Here is a 16032-nt window from a genome sequence, read left to right as displayed (position 1 = left end):
TGACTAGCGAATTGTCTTCTCAAATGTGTGATCAAACTACAGTAAGGAAATGATTTATTAACTTCCCGAAGGAGAAGTTTATGTTTTCATCAAAAAATCCGATTCGCTAATTTTATGTTTTCTCGACATTTCAAGCCATTCTGAATCGAATGAGACCAAATTTGGAAAAAGTATGTGTGTGTGTATGTGTGTGTGTGTGTGTGTATGTGAACAGATTTTTTGCCGTAAATCGACGTTTTCTCAAAAATGACTGGACCGATTTTAAAAATTTAAAAGCCATTCGATGTATCTCGATGAGGACTATCGTCTCTGAGTTTTGTGCGGCGATCGGCCGGGCCGTTTCGTTGTAAATTGCAGAAAAGTGAAAAATTTTTCGCCCACGTTTTAGCTCGCAATTCTAAATCGATTCTGAAAATTCAAAAACCATTCGATAGATATTGGTTGGGAATCGTGCTGATTAGTTTTTGGTAAAGATCGGCCAAGCCGTTTTCTTGTAATAACGTTTAAAAAAAAAAAAATTCGACGATTTTTATGATTTTTTTTTTGACGGTAGATACCATAGTTTTCTAGGTTATACTGAAATATTACGGCCCTACGACAACTCGTTTAGCTTTAAAAATTCGTCAAAGTTTGCAAAAATTGGTATAGTTTTTTTGACATTTGTCAAAATTAGACTTTTGATCGACGTTTTCTCAAAAGCGCCTGAACCGATTTCAGAAATTTAAAAGCTATTTGATGTATTTCGGTGAGGACTATCGTTTGTCAGTTTTGTGCGACGATCTGCCAAGCTGTTTCTTTGCAATTTAAAAAAAAGTGTTTAACTTTTCGTCCATATTTAAGCTCATCCTACCGAACCGATTTTAAAAAATCAAAAACTGTTCGAAAGATATTAGTTGGGAATGGTACTGATTAATTTTAGGTGAAAATCTACCGAGCCGTTTTCTTGTAATGAACTGTTGAAAAAAAAATTCAAGCCGATTTTCATGGAACTTTTTTTTGGCGATATACATCATGGTCTTATAGAACTACTGTAATATTACGGCATTACGACAAGTAGTTTAATTTTAAAAATTCGTCAAACTTTACTAAAATTATTATCGTTTTTTAAAGTAGGATTGATGAAGTATATTATTTACATTTTTTTTTGATTAAGTCAATTATTTACACATATCGGGAAGTTCATGTAACTTGCCTCAAGGCTAAATACCAAACCAACTAGTTATTTATTAAATTTATTTTTTTTATTTACAATAAAAATGATAAAATGTGTGAATCTTATATCATACAGCTGTTCAATTTGGTACTCTAAATGCTATATATATATATATATATATATATATATATATATATAATATATATATATATATATATAATAAATTATATATACTTATATTTAGAAATTATCTCTTAGACGAAACAATTGTTAGAAATACTGACGTAATATTCTGACATCCGAGGTCTATAAATAATTTTAATAAAACACCCACCTTAACGATATTGTTATAAAATGATTTTAGAAAATATTTCATTGAGATTTTACAGAAATATTTCATCAATGGAATATGAAGAATATATATTTTTCTACGGTTCCTGTGGAAAAAGCAGGACTATAACAAAGAAGTATATTTGATTTATTGGTTTCACAATAGGGCACCATCTTTTGTCATCCGAAATCTTTCGAATCCTTTCAGATGAAACTTGTATCATTCAAACTTTTTTGCACAATACTTCATTCTGTCCATCTTTATTTCTTTTGGGTTGTTGTATGACGTGTTTTGAATAGGCAAATATAAAAATTTGTTGAGCAATATACAATAAGTTTGCTTATATCTACTCAATTTGGCATGCTGTTTAACACTTTCCAGAAAGATTTATTTTATTTTCATCGATGTTTTATATATAAATTTCACGTTATTAGAAGTTATGACTGTTTTATTTCAAACAGAAAATGATTACAATTTTAGAAAATATGGTCATTTTATTTTCTTCAAGAAATGGAATATAACTGAGAATAACCTCAGCAATACCATTATTTTTTATATGTGTTTTTATTGCCACATACATTAACTTTTTGTTAGTTATTGTATTTTTTATGGAAATATTCGGAAATTATGTTGTATGACAATATATTTCATTAATAAAATTTATTTAATATCACTAATACGTAAAATAAATAGACGAGTGTGCTAATTACTACCTTTATTATGTTTTATAAAAAAATAGTAAACATTTTCAAATTAACACATATATGGTTATTTCAAAATATTATTGTTTATCTGAGGTATATATATATATATATATATATTATTAAACTTGAACAAATATATTGCATTAATAAAATTTATTAAATATCACTAATACGTAAAATAAGTAAACGAGTGTGCTAATTACTACTTTTATTATGTTTTATAAAAAAATTAATAAACATTTTCAAATCAACCCATACTTGGTTATTATATTCCTGAGTAATCAAGAAATGTACAGATAATTTTAAGAATTAAATAATAAATCATATTTTAATGTGATACAGTATTACATTTCAATTACTGCAGTTCATTATTTGATTTTATAGCAATTTACAATATTTCCATGTTCATAAAAATATAATAACGTTCAAATAGTTCAATTTTGCAATAATTAACTTCCGGTAAGGTAAGTTATAGTAAGGTGCCAAAAATTAAAAATGAAAATTTTTGCATATCTTCACGTTTCAAAACATTCTGAGCATTTTGGCAAACCTCAGAAGAAATGAATGTGTGTGTATGTATGTGTGCGTGTGTGTATATGTGGAGACAATTTTTCGTCGACGATTTCGGGCTTACGGATTATCCAATTTGAATGGTTCGAAAAGCATTTGATTCCTATTGATGAGGAATAATTAGATTTTAACGAATACAGATCCAGCGGCTTCGGACATATGGAGCAAAAAGTGCTAAAACTGTCAGTTTCTAAGAGAACGGGTCAACGAATTAAATGATCCGGAAACATTCGATTCGTAATAATGGGGAGAAGTAGTGATTACCGTTTGGCAAAGGCAGGTCCAGTCGTTTCGGAGATATGAAGCTAAATGTGCAAAAATGGCAGTTTTTAAGAGAATTAAAAAAGTTTCTGCTTGTTTTGGCGAAACAATCGCCCTTGGGCAAAGATTTTTTTTCTAATTTTCAAAAAATTTTTTGAATATCGAAAAATAACTCGGATTTTAATTTTATTTCTAGCTAAAGTCAAAAACATCACTTATATACTTCAAATAAATAATTTTAACTTTGCAATTCAGTTTATATAATATAATATATAGTATACTCAGAAATATTAGACGATGTTCTTCAATTTAAATCCGATTGATTAAGTTTTGTTTATTTACTTTTAATAAGAATAATGAATGTTACATTATTTATAATAATCTATTTGAAAACATTTAATATTCTTCAAATATTTCATTAAGGTACGGGAAGTTCCAGCTGCCTTAAGGCACGATGCCATACACCACTAGTTAATATTCTTAATTTCATTGATGATTGTATTTGTGGATCATGTAGTATGAAGCTCCTGAACATTTATATAATTCATATTTCTAAATCAAATTTTTTTACCAATTTACAATGCCATTACACATTTTGCCTTTGTAATAAAGCAAGCGTATATTCGAGCATTTTACATACCAGATTTTTTTCCTTCCATTACATGCTGGCACCTCTGCCTATATAGGTTCGGTCGTGGATTATTTCGACTTTATTTGCATATTTATTGAAATAGCTCAAATATTTCATGGAGATCCGTATCGTACAAGTGAAAAATCCGAGTCCCGTAAATTCAAACGATATTCCCAACATAATGAATGGAAAGAATGAATTCCCTGTCATTATCAGCAATGGAACACATTGGCGAAAAATTCGGGTTTTCTCTGATGAAATTGATGTCGGCCGTTAGCAAAGTCGATAAATTCGTTGATAATATAATACTGAGGATTATTTTTATGACGAGAAATGATATGGTTAAATTGAGTAATAAATAAGATTAATGTTTATTTAGAAAATATAATTTTTGTATTATTGCTTTTAAACTTTCCAGTTCACTTATCTGTTAAAATTAGTTTAATTATTCGAAAAATGGAATGTAAGCTGAGGTTTCCGCTTCATAATTTGTTACCTTTTTATAATATAATGCTTCGGCATTCTAAATAATAAACAACATGTTTGTTTTCAATTTTGAGAAAATTTAAAATGGTGAATTAAAAAAAAGAGTGCGTGTAGGGTTCACACGCGATTGCTACTGTACAAGATGGTATTTAAGTAAAAATAAATACATCATATAACAGTTTTGATTGATGTTTATTAGTAAATAGGTAACACTCGTGTTGCACACATTAATTAGTATCAACCATTATACACATTTATATGATAATAAATTATAAATTATATATTTATAATAGCATTAAAAATATGTATAATATTTAAAAACAATGATGTAATTAAAGCCATACTTCAAATGTGACATGATCGGTTTGTAGTTGTAAGTAGCATTTAGAAATGAACCTTCATTAGAGAAATGAAGTAATTGCTTCATTGTATAAATTCTATAATATTCGTTCACATAGTGGATTATTTTAAACAACGTCTAAACAAATATTCTTTTCGCAACTTCACTCCACATGTAATTGTGTTTGAAGAACTTCATGTACTTAAAATTAAGATACATTCATTGACTGCTTGTATTTTTTTTTACTTTTTTGCGGGCGATATAAACTCATTTTTTGAACAGCTGTAATATCTGTTTTGCGAAAAAAATATTTTAATAACTTCAAAGATTTATAGAAACTACGAATAATATAGAAATAATTTCTAATCAATAAACCTACGGTTAGTACACAGCTACACAGTTTATTTTAAGGAACATGGTAAAATATTCTTCTGATTCAGGAATTTTTCATTAAATCAAGATTTTTTACTAAGATGTAACTTTAAAATGTTTATTTATCTATGCCGATTTCCTTGTTGATATCGGTACGCATACAACGGCAGATCACAATCAACCCGTATTGAAATGATTTCATGGAGAGCGAATGACGTACAGTTCGGGCGTAAGGCACATCCTAGTCGCGCCTAAGGAAGTTTTACTTCAAAAAGTATAGAACAGCTCGTTGTAACAGTTTTTTATCTTGAGATTTAATTATTAAAAATGGTTCTTCAAACTATTGTTCATTATTTTAATTATTAATTATTTTCTAGAAAAAATGCGATGTTACAACTTACCCCGTGTATTTATATAAAGCTAATTGTAACATCTACCGGGGCAAGTATTAAGGACAAAAAAAACGACATAAATACCTCTGATAATTAACTTCCCGTAGATTATTATTTGCTTATTTTTTGAGAAAATTGACATACTGCTAAGTAATTTTTTTTTTGAAAATCATGATAGAATTTTTATATTAAATGTTAAGAATGACGGACTGGCACACTTCTGTTTACTGTATCGCCTTGCAGGACATGTTCAAATGAGACAAAAAAATTATAATATCGTTCTATATCCTATTGAAAACTTACTCTTGTTACAATAAGCTCATCTACATCTCATCACATGTATGTGAGCAACAAATTAATTAAAAATGTTGAATATCCATGTTTCTCAATATAAATCTATATTATATATAATATATATGTGTATATATATATATGTATATATATGTGTGTATATATGTATATATGTATATATATATATATATAATATTTGCTTATTATGGAAAAGTATACACCAAATATGAAATATGGAAAGCAAATTCCGACATTTACTCACAACTCATTTCACTTCAAACTTGTTATTAGTTTTGCTTCGATAGTAACTTTTACCCTGACTTTCAAAATTACTTTCAGAAACTGCCTGTACATGACAAACACTTTACATTATGCAAATTAATGCAAATTTTGATATGAGCAAAATTTATTTTGGATAGTTTGATTAAATAATTGAATATTAATTAAATAATGTAGGGAGAAGTTCCCAAGTGGCCGCAAACCGCAATCTTTGCTAAAAAATAATTAATACTCTCAATCAAACTTTGCTATCTTCCCCCTAATAATAATATCAAATATAACAATTTTTTTATTTTTTTTGCCCATATAATTATATAATTTTGTTTAGAATCACTTTAGTAATCATAATTTGTTGATAACGAATATTTATAAAAAATAAAATAAAGATTACCATATTAGAATAAAAAATATACGATCTAAATATTTTCACAAATTTGCCATGTTATTATATTTTGAGAGTAATATAATTTATTGAAGGATCCTTATATTTGTTCCTGTTCAGTGAAAGTGTTCAGCTTGTTCAGATACATTTAATATGGCTGTTTATAAACAATGCAACTTCATATTAAACTAATTAAACTGCATTTGTCAGCAAAATGCAGTTTGATTGATTATTTCAACATCACTGAAGTTTGATTGAAAAATGATCATACGTATAATAATTTTTTTTTTTTGATAACAAGAAATTCAGAATACTTTTTTCATTGGCTGAATCAAAACAATACGAAAAAACTGTACAAATGTGATTGGATTTGTATATTTTTCACCGAGCAGATAGTGAATGAATGAAATTTTGTTGAAATCAATTCATTATATTATATATATTTTTAAAATATAGGCCTATTACATCTTGAACAGAAGAAGCTTTTTGGTATATAGAATTCAAACTATAATGTTCAGATATTTTGAGCACTTTAATTCATTAGTAGATACACTTACTGTGTTCCCTCAGCTATAAATTCTGTTTATTATCAAAACTTATTAGCTTGCTTATGCAAAATTCATCAGCTATTACAAGCAAATGTTGGTATATAACTTGAAAACATAATAGCTCTCAGACTAATATATATCCAAAGCTACCGTACTGGAAAATGTGTTGTGTGAAAAATAGAATAAAAAATATATATCAAGAATGCACATGTTGAATCGTTTCATATTTATTTTGCTTGATGGCTGTCGAATCCATCCCATCGCATTGCATCAGATAGGAGCAGAAAATGTCAAATTTTACACGAATTGGAAATATAATGCAACTGAGGAAAATATGGCACATGTCGTTCTATGTCTGGTTGCCTTTGCAAAAAACATCGCAGACTTTGTCCGGAATATTTTTTCCAGGTATTGCAGTTATTTTGATAAGCATCCACGTTTTTTCATGTCAATATTACTTAATTTGTAATGCTTTTTTTTAGTAACCATTTTCAGTCTCAAATATATAAAATAGTTTTCAAAAATTTAGATAATTTTGTAACTTGTAAACTTCCCGTGGGGTAAGTTATAGTAATCGCAAAAAAATCGGAAATGAAAATTTTTATATTTGATTCAACAAAACATTCGATTTCTACTGATAAGGAGACGTGTTGATTAGATTTTGACAAAAGGCAGGTCGAGCTTTTTCGGAGATACGTGGCAAAAAGTGCCAAAAATAGTATTTCAGTCTTTGAGATAACAGAGCGTCCGATTTAAATAATTCTAAAAACATTTCACTTGTATTGACGAAATGAACAACTGGTGAAATTTTTGTAAAGGTAGGTTCAGCATCTCCGGAGACCTAATAAAGAAAGTAAAAAATAATACCATTGTAAATCTAATAATAAAAAATAATGCCATTTGGCGGTCAAAAAATAAACATTAGACATATGTATATCGTATTATAAGATATTTTATAAAGTATATAATCATACGTACAAATTTTGTGTACATTCATATGGGTTCCGCACAAATGTTTGCACGTTAAACGACTACGCGGCGCTTACTCGCTTTGATATTTCGACTCCAAATCAACTTTAAAATTAAAAAAAAAATCGAAAAAAATAGAAAAAAATCTGATTTCTCAAAAGAGACATTTTTTTAACTTCCCGTAGGGCAAGTTATAGTAATCGCAAAAAAATCGAAAATGAAAATTTTTATATATCTTTACGTTTCAGAAGTTTCTGAACATTTTGGCATACCTTAGAAAAAATGGATGTATGTGTGTGTGTGTGTGTGTGTGTGTGTATGTATGTATGTATGTGTGTGTATGTATGTGCGGATACAAATTTTCGTCGACGATTTCGGGAACACGGATCAACCGATTTGAATAATTCAAAAAACATTCGATTCGTATTGATAAGGAGACGTGCTGATTAGTTTTTGGCAAAGGCAGGTCTAGCCGTTCCGAAGATACGGGGCAAAAAGTGCCAAAAACGGTACGTCCGTTTTTAAGAGAACGGAGCGTCCGATTTGAATAATTCAAAAAACATTTTACTTTTATTGACAAGATGTAGAATTGATCAATTTTTCATGAAGGTAGGTCTAGCGGTTTCGGAGATCTAATAAAAAAAGTAAAAAAAATGCCATTCGGCGGTTAAAAATGATCATTAGACATATGCACATCAAATTATCAGATATTTTATAGAGATTTTAACAATAAGTATAATTTTTTCTTACATTTCTATGGGTTCCGTACCAATGCTTATGCGTTAGACGGCGGCGCGGCACTTGCGAGCATTGACATTTTGTCTCTATGGAGTTCAAGCAGTGCGATTGCTTTGAAAAAAAGTTCAGAATTTCCATAATATGTCAAAATGAAGAAAACATTTTTTTTCAAAATTTTTTTTTGTTTTCAAAAAAAAATTTTTTTCTCAAAAAAAAATTTTTTTTTTCAAATAAAATTTTATTTTTTCAAAAAAAAGTAATTTTTTATCAAATTTATAGTTTCTCAAAAATCTATTTTTTTCGAAGTAAATTTTTTTCAAAAATGTTAATCGTTTTTAAAATAATAATAATTTTTGGTACGGGAAGTCCCACCAATTTGCCTTAAGGCACGATGCCCTAATTGCCTTAAGACAGAATTCCACTTACAGCTAGTTTAATTTCCAAAACTTCTCAAAAATCTAATTTTTTCAAAGTTTTGCAAAGATTTTTTTAATAATTCAGTTTTTGGTACGGGAAGTTTTAGCAATTTGCCTTAAGGCACGATAGCATGCACTACTAGTTTCACGAAGTTATTAGTTTTCCAAACGTTTCTTGCACATGTTTTAATAATCATTTTTCTTTGTAATTCTTATATATAACAATTTTTTTTATTGATTTTATATAATGTGCTTTAATTTTTTAATTTATCAATTTTCTCAACATTATTTTAAGATTGGTTTTTATTATAAATTTGTTAATTTTAGAATCTTAGATGGTTTTGAAATTTATCATATTGAGATATTAACTTCGTACATTTTTTTGCAAAATTTTAAATATTTGTTTTTTCTTTTATTCAAAACATGAACTTTTCCCGATGTTAATAGTGTTTTTAGTAAACTATGGTAATTAAACAACCTTCAATTGATTAGCTTTATAAATTATTTCTGTCATCTTCGATCTGAAAGTTTTTTGTTCTTTAGCTATGGACAAAATTAATATCAAGAATATCGTATAAATGTAACAAAGTTAATTATTGGTTTTGTAATTCGAATTCAACGAAATTTCAAATACATTTTTAATTTGCAAATTCTGAATATATAGAATGATTTACATATTAGAGTATGAACATAATTTGACACAAAATACCATTTTATGTTTAACTTTTTGTTTAATTTTAATATCCAATAAACTTAACCAAGTTTACTTTCATATATAGATCACAAAAATATATTCATAACTTTACAAGAGAAATTCATATTTCAAAACTGCCATATGAATTTTCAATTTCATTTACGTCATCTTATGCAAGTGATGTGCATTTTATATGTGCATACCATATTTTGAAGCTAATATTATATGTTCAAAGTTCTAAGAAGATATATCTTTATAAAAATCTTTCATTTCCATAACTGTACTTCAGTTAACTCGAGCTTTACATCTTTACGCTTTTGTTAGGAAAAAAAATTGAAAGAAACAAAAGCTCAGTAAGAGAAAAGATCGTAAACATATAAAGAAAATCGACATGAAACCCGCTTTTTTACGTTAAGCCATTTCATTTTATTTTCTGGAGTGTTTTCAACTCTTTGTACATCAAGTTCGTTTTATGTGAAGACATTTTGAAAACATCGTAAATTTTATTAACTTCCCGTAGGGCAAGTTATAGTAATCGCAAAAAAATCGAAAATGAAAATGTTTATATATCTTTACGTTTCAGAGGTTTCTGAACATTTTGGCATACCTTAGAAAAAATGGATGTATGTGTGTGTGTGTGTGTGTGTGTGTATGTATGTATGTATGTATGTATGTATGTATGTATGTATGTATGTGCGTGTGTGTATGTATGTGCGGATACAAATTTTCGTCGACGATTTCGGGAACACGGATCAACCGATTTGAATAATTCAAAAAACATTCGATTCGTATTAATAAGGAGACGTGCTGATTAGTTTTTGGCGAAAGCAGGTCTAGCCGTTCCAAAGATACGGGGCAAAAAGTGCCGAAAACGGTAACTCAGTTTTTAAGAGAACGGAGCGTCCGATTTGAATAATTCAAAAAACATTTTACTTGTATTGACAAGATAAAGAATTGATCAAATTTTCATGAAGGCAGGTCTAACGGTTTCGGAGATCTGATGAAAAAAGTAAAAAAAAATGCCATTTGGCGGTCAAAAATGATCATTAGACATATGCACATCAAATTATCAAATATTTTATAGAGATTTTAACAATAAGTATAAATTTTTTTTACATTCCTATGGGTTCCGTACCAATGTTTACGCGTTAGACGGCGACGCGGCGCTTACGGGCTTTGATATTTCGTCTTTATGCAGTTAAAGCAGTACGATTGCTCTGAAAAAAAGTTTAGATCTTCCAAAATATGTCAAAATAAAATAAAACATTTTTTTTTTCAAAAAAAAAATAAAAAAAATTTTTTTTTTTCAAAAAAAAGTAATTTTTTGTCCAATATATAGTTTCTCAAAAATCTTATTTTTTCAAAGTAAATTTTTTTCAATAATCTTAATCGTTTTTAAAAAAAAAATTTGGTACGGGAAGTTCCAGCAATTTGCCTTAAGGCACGATGCCTTAATTGCCTTAAGACAGAATTCCACTTACAGCTAGTATTAAACCTTTGATGCAAATTTTGAGATCAGATATGCTCTTGAGATTTTATGACTGGGGAAAGATATGATCTTTTATTCACATTTTTATACACAGATTTTTCAATTACGTTTTATTGTTTCAATGTGAAATCAGCGAAAATCGTTAGAGAATCGTTTCTGCTTCCTTGTTACTCCATCTTTGTGATAGAATCTCAATTTTCTTTTTGGAGATAAGATGCTTTTCAAATTATGTGAATAAATATTCTAGATACTATCCGCCTATATGTATACATGTATATATATATATATATATATTTTGTAGAGTTTCGAACAAGAATCCAAAAATAATACAAAATAAAAAACAAGAAAAGTTTTTAAAAAAACAATTTCTTTATTTAATTATTTGTTTATTGTCGACGTTTCGGAACTAGGTACGTTCCATCTTCAGGACATCTGTCAAGAAACATGATCTTGATGAGATTTTTGCAAACAATATGTTTAGGAAAAGAAAATAGATTTTTCTTAAATAATGAATTAAATTGTAAAAAATATAATAATGTACAGAAATATGATAATATGTTCAAAATAAAAATGATAAAAATAAATGAGTGGATTATCAAACAGGATATTAAACATAATAGAAAATTTATTTGAAAGTTATGGAAATTTTTAAGAAAAGGTTAATGACAAAGTTGAATTAATTACCTGTATGTTTGAATATTTGTTAGCGCTAAAAGTGCTAACAAATATTCAAACATACAGGTAATTAATTCAACTTTGTCATTAACCTTTTCTTAAAAATTTCCATAACTTTCAAAAAAATTTTCTATTATGTTTAATATCCTGTTTTGATAATCCACTCATTTATTTTTATCATTTTTATTTTGAACTATTATCATATTTCTGTACATTATTATATTTTTTACAATTTAATTCATTATTTAAGAAAAATCTATTTTCTTTTCCTAAACATATTGTTTGCAAAAATCTCATCAAGATCATGTTTCTTGACAGATGTCCTGAAGATGGAACGTACCTAGTTCCGAAACGTCGACAATAAACAAATAATTAAATAAAGAAATTGTTTTTTTAAAAACTTTTCTTGTTTTTTATTTTGTATTATTTTTGGATTCTTGTTCGAAACTCTACAAAATATACACAAATCCAAGACTCTACCATTCAATATATATATATATATATATATACTAGATGACCCGACAGACGTTGTCCTACAGTCTACAATTTAAGTTCCAAATTTTTAAATATCCTATTATATGCTTTTTAATATTCAATTTAATGTCCTTCTATTTATGTTATTAGCATATTGAAAACTGTAGTTTTTTGATCAGTATAAGAAATTTAAAAGGAATAAATACAGCATCTATGGTAAAAGAACAATATCAGCTTTCTTATTTCCAACAAATGTAATTGCTTCAGTTGCTATATTAGATGCTTTTCACAATTGCAACTTTTAAATTACGTTTTTCTTACTAATAATTTGATAAACATCATTACTTTAGTTGAAATCGTAGGTGAATTAATTTGTAATGTCTAGTTCATATGGCACTGTTCAATCTAAGATCATGATGAACCAAAAATGAATTTTTGACACATAAAACAAAATTCTAAATCATTTTTTCAATAAGTAGAAATATGCTTTTGTATTTAAATAATTTAGTAAAGTAAAGCAAAATACAGCATGCATAAGTTTTAAAAAATAATGTTTATGCAATTATGGACGTATTGTGTTATTTGTTAAACTAAATTATATAATTTCATCTGCCAAACATATATTGTATCTTATATTGGTTTAATTTCTGGCACATCACAGCTGGTTTTCGGCAATAATATTGTAGATATTACATTTTCCTTATTCATAATCATGGATATAGATATTATATACTGATATTGTCTAGACTCGCTTAAACTAAATTCAAGTTTTAAGTGAATCGACATTTTTGGCAGATGATAGTTCTCATATGTCAAAATGTTTTCAATGTCAAACAATGATATGTTGTTTTTTGCAATTTTTTCCATTTATTTCTACAATATTACTATAGTTTTATGCACATCATGTAAATTTCCCTCCACAAACCCTAAAATGATTTATTTAAATGCGAATTACCGTTTGGGAGGAGTATCAATTCATACATCATCACAGAAGAATTTTGTATATAAGATATATAAAATAATATATAAGAAATAATATATAATATATACTATGACATTTCAATAAAATTATTTTTAGTATTATCATAAAGTGTAACTGATATTAATAATAAATATTAATAGAATCTAGGATTAAATAATAGGATCTAGTTCTGTTTTAGAGTTTTGTGAAACACGATTAAATTTTATTTAAGACAGTTTCTATAAAAGCTTTTTATTTTCCTATTTTCAGGAAAGACCTGCCATGGTAGTGCCATGGATAACGGGTTTCATTACCTTCATGGCGTTAGAAGCAGTATCTATGGTCTACTCCAACGTCTTGAGGGACCACGTAAATAAGGTACTTTTGCATTTACAATCTTAACAAATCTGCTTTTGCCATTCTAAGTGTGCATGAAATGGTTTTAGTTGCACTATATTTTTTCTACGTGAAAAATTTAGTTGGCGCAGGTGTTTCTTATAGTTGATTCCGTAAAGTTTACGCCATAAAGTACCAACTTTATTCCAAAGATTAAAATTCTACAATTATTAAATTATTAGCATTTATGATACTAGAAACAATATATTTATACGACATTTACTGTTCAATATAACAATATAATCCAATATGCAATCCAGGAAGATTTTCAACAGCTATAGATGTAAAATATTGATTTCAATAATTTCTGGAAATGTAATAGACAACTGAAATGAATATATAGTTAGCTGAGATAAAATTTTCGGTAATAAGAAAAGCGATTTTCAATTGCAGTCGAAGTGCAGATTTTTTAATCGATTTTCGTCTAGTATTAGTCATTATTTCAAGAATTGCAATACGTTTGCGAAATACGAAAAATGATTACATTGATCTAATTGCAATTGCCACTTGGAATTACACGGTATTGACTTATGTAATGATCAAATATTTTCTACAATGACCTTATCTATTTGATATATATATATATACATATATATATATATATATATATATATATATATATTGAATGTTAAATATGAACATAGCAACACTCAGATTTTTAACACAACTTTATTTTATAAATACAAACGTTTCGAGACGATGGTGTGCCTCATCTTCAGTGTAATTTCAAAAAACAGTTACTTAATACTATACATTCTTTAATATTTTATTTAAAACTATATTTAACTTTTGAATATAAAACCACCAATTATTTCTTGCATGTTTTGTTTTATTTCATTCCATGGTGGTTGTATATTCAAAAGTTAAATATAGTCTCAAATAAAATATTAACGAATGTATAGTAATAAGTAACTGTTTTTTGAAATTACACTGAAGATGAGGCACATCATGGTCTCGAAACGTTTGTAATTATAAAATAAAGTTGTGTGAAAAAATCTGAGTGTTGTTTTGTTCATATTTAACATTTAATATTCGTTCCACTCATATCACATAATTATATATTAGGGCGGTTTGATTTATATGGGTAAAAAAGTCGTATAGGCACATATGATTTTCGGATAATAGGGATCAAAATAAGATACTTTTCTAAAGAAACCACATCTCTAAAATGAATTCTGCATTGACCCAAAAATTTGGTCAAATTTTGAAAAATCCTGTTTTGGCTCATACGCAGCGCCCCAATATTGTCCAAATGTATGATCTGTAAGAAATGTAAAATCAAAACCTTATTTAGGGGTTAAATATTTTGTATGAGGGTCACTAAAGTTTTTGAAATTGTTAAAATGGGAATGACCCCTGAAGGTTTGGAAACACTGATCTAGACCATAAATATATATAATGTTTTCTAGATAGAAACGAACACAATTTTATTCCTCGTTATATTTTCCTCTATTAATAGATGATTATTTTTCTGCAGGATGTCATTAAACAAGAGCGCTTCAAAACTAATAACATAAAATAATTAGAGCGTATCCTTTCTTCAGTAATAACTAGGATAATCCAATTGAGATAAAGTCCTGATTAAAATTATAATTACGTTTAGAATGATACAATTACTGTAGCTCTGTGGCGTTCTACGCGAATGCTTTCGTTGTTCTAGATCCGCTTTATCCCGTTAAATTTGCATAAAATCTATGCGGAAATCTTAGATAATTACTTCTACTTGTATAAAATTGTATATTTAAAATTTAAATATTATATTAGGGATTTAATCACCATCCATAAAAATTCAACGGTGCTGTTTTCGACAATATTTTTTTGTATGTACTCGTTGTTTGTCTTAATTATCAACAGATAATTCCGAAACTTTTCTTGTCAATAATTATATTATAAATTTTGAATATTTTTTGTAACTAACATTTTTGATTTGGATATTGTGAATCGCGTCCCAAATTTTCAAAATGATAGGATTCTGTTCTTATAATATAGTGCTTAAATATTTTGTACATAGAAAAATATCTCAAAGAGATTTTAGAATTCAATCTGTATCCCCATAAGTAAGAATTTGAAACAATATAGTTTTATATCAATTATTAGAATATCTGACTATGCTGTTATATCAACTGATTCATGTAATAATTTTATAAACTACATGCGATAATCGTGTTCTTAAAAAGGCTGAAGGCAAATTGCTGAAACTTCCCGTACCAAAAACTAAATTATACAAGAAAACTTTGCAAAACTTTAAAAAAGTTAGATTTTTGAGAAATTTTGAAATTTTTGAAAAATTCGCTTTTATAACTTATTGATTGTTTTTATATTTGTTTTTTTTTTTGAAAATTTCAAACATTTTTGTAAGCAATCGCGCTGCATAGCTGATTTGAAATCAAAATATCAGAGCGCGTAAGCGCCGCGTAGTCGTCTAACTTGTAAACATCGGTACGGAACCGAAATAAATGTACACAAAATTTGTGATTATT

General features: G+C 27.6%; 1 protein-coding gene across 1 annotated transcript in view; it reads left to right on the top strand.

The window, feature by feature from the left end:
* The window catches only part of LOC113373080, a 313142-nt gene that overhangs the window by 103549 nt on the left and 193561 nt on the right, over positions 1-16032 (top strand). Inside the window, exon 5 of the mRNA XM_026613404.1 lies at positions 13427-13534. Coding sequence (XP_026469189.1) covers positions 13427-13534 — 108 coding nt within the window. The remainder of the gene's footprint in view (positions 1-13426; positions 13535-16032) is intronic.

The sequence above is a fragment of the Ctenocephalides felis genome, unplaced genomic scaffold, assembly GCF_003426905.1.
Source record: "Ctenocephalides felis isolate EL2017-DRISC unplaced genomic scaffold, ASM342690v1 CF-g0.4_SCAFFOLD_01604, whole genome shotgun sequence".
Lineage (NCBI taxonomy): Eukaryota > Metazoa > Arthropoda > Insecta > Siphonaptera > Pulicidae > Ctenocephalides > Ctenocephalides felis.
The sequence above is the reverse complement of the archived record's forward strand: the minus strand, read 5'-3'. Positions and strand labels throughout refer to the sequence as shown.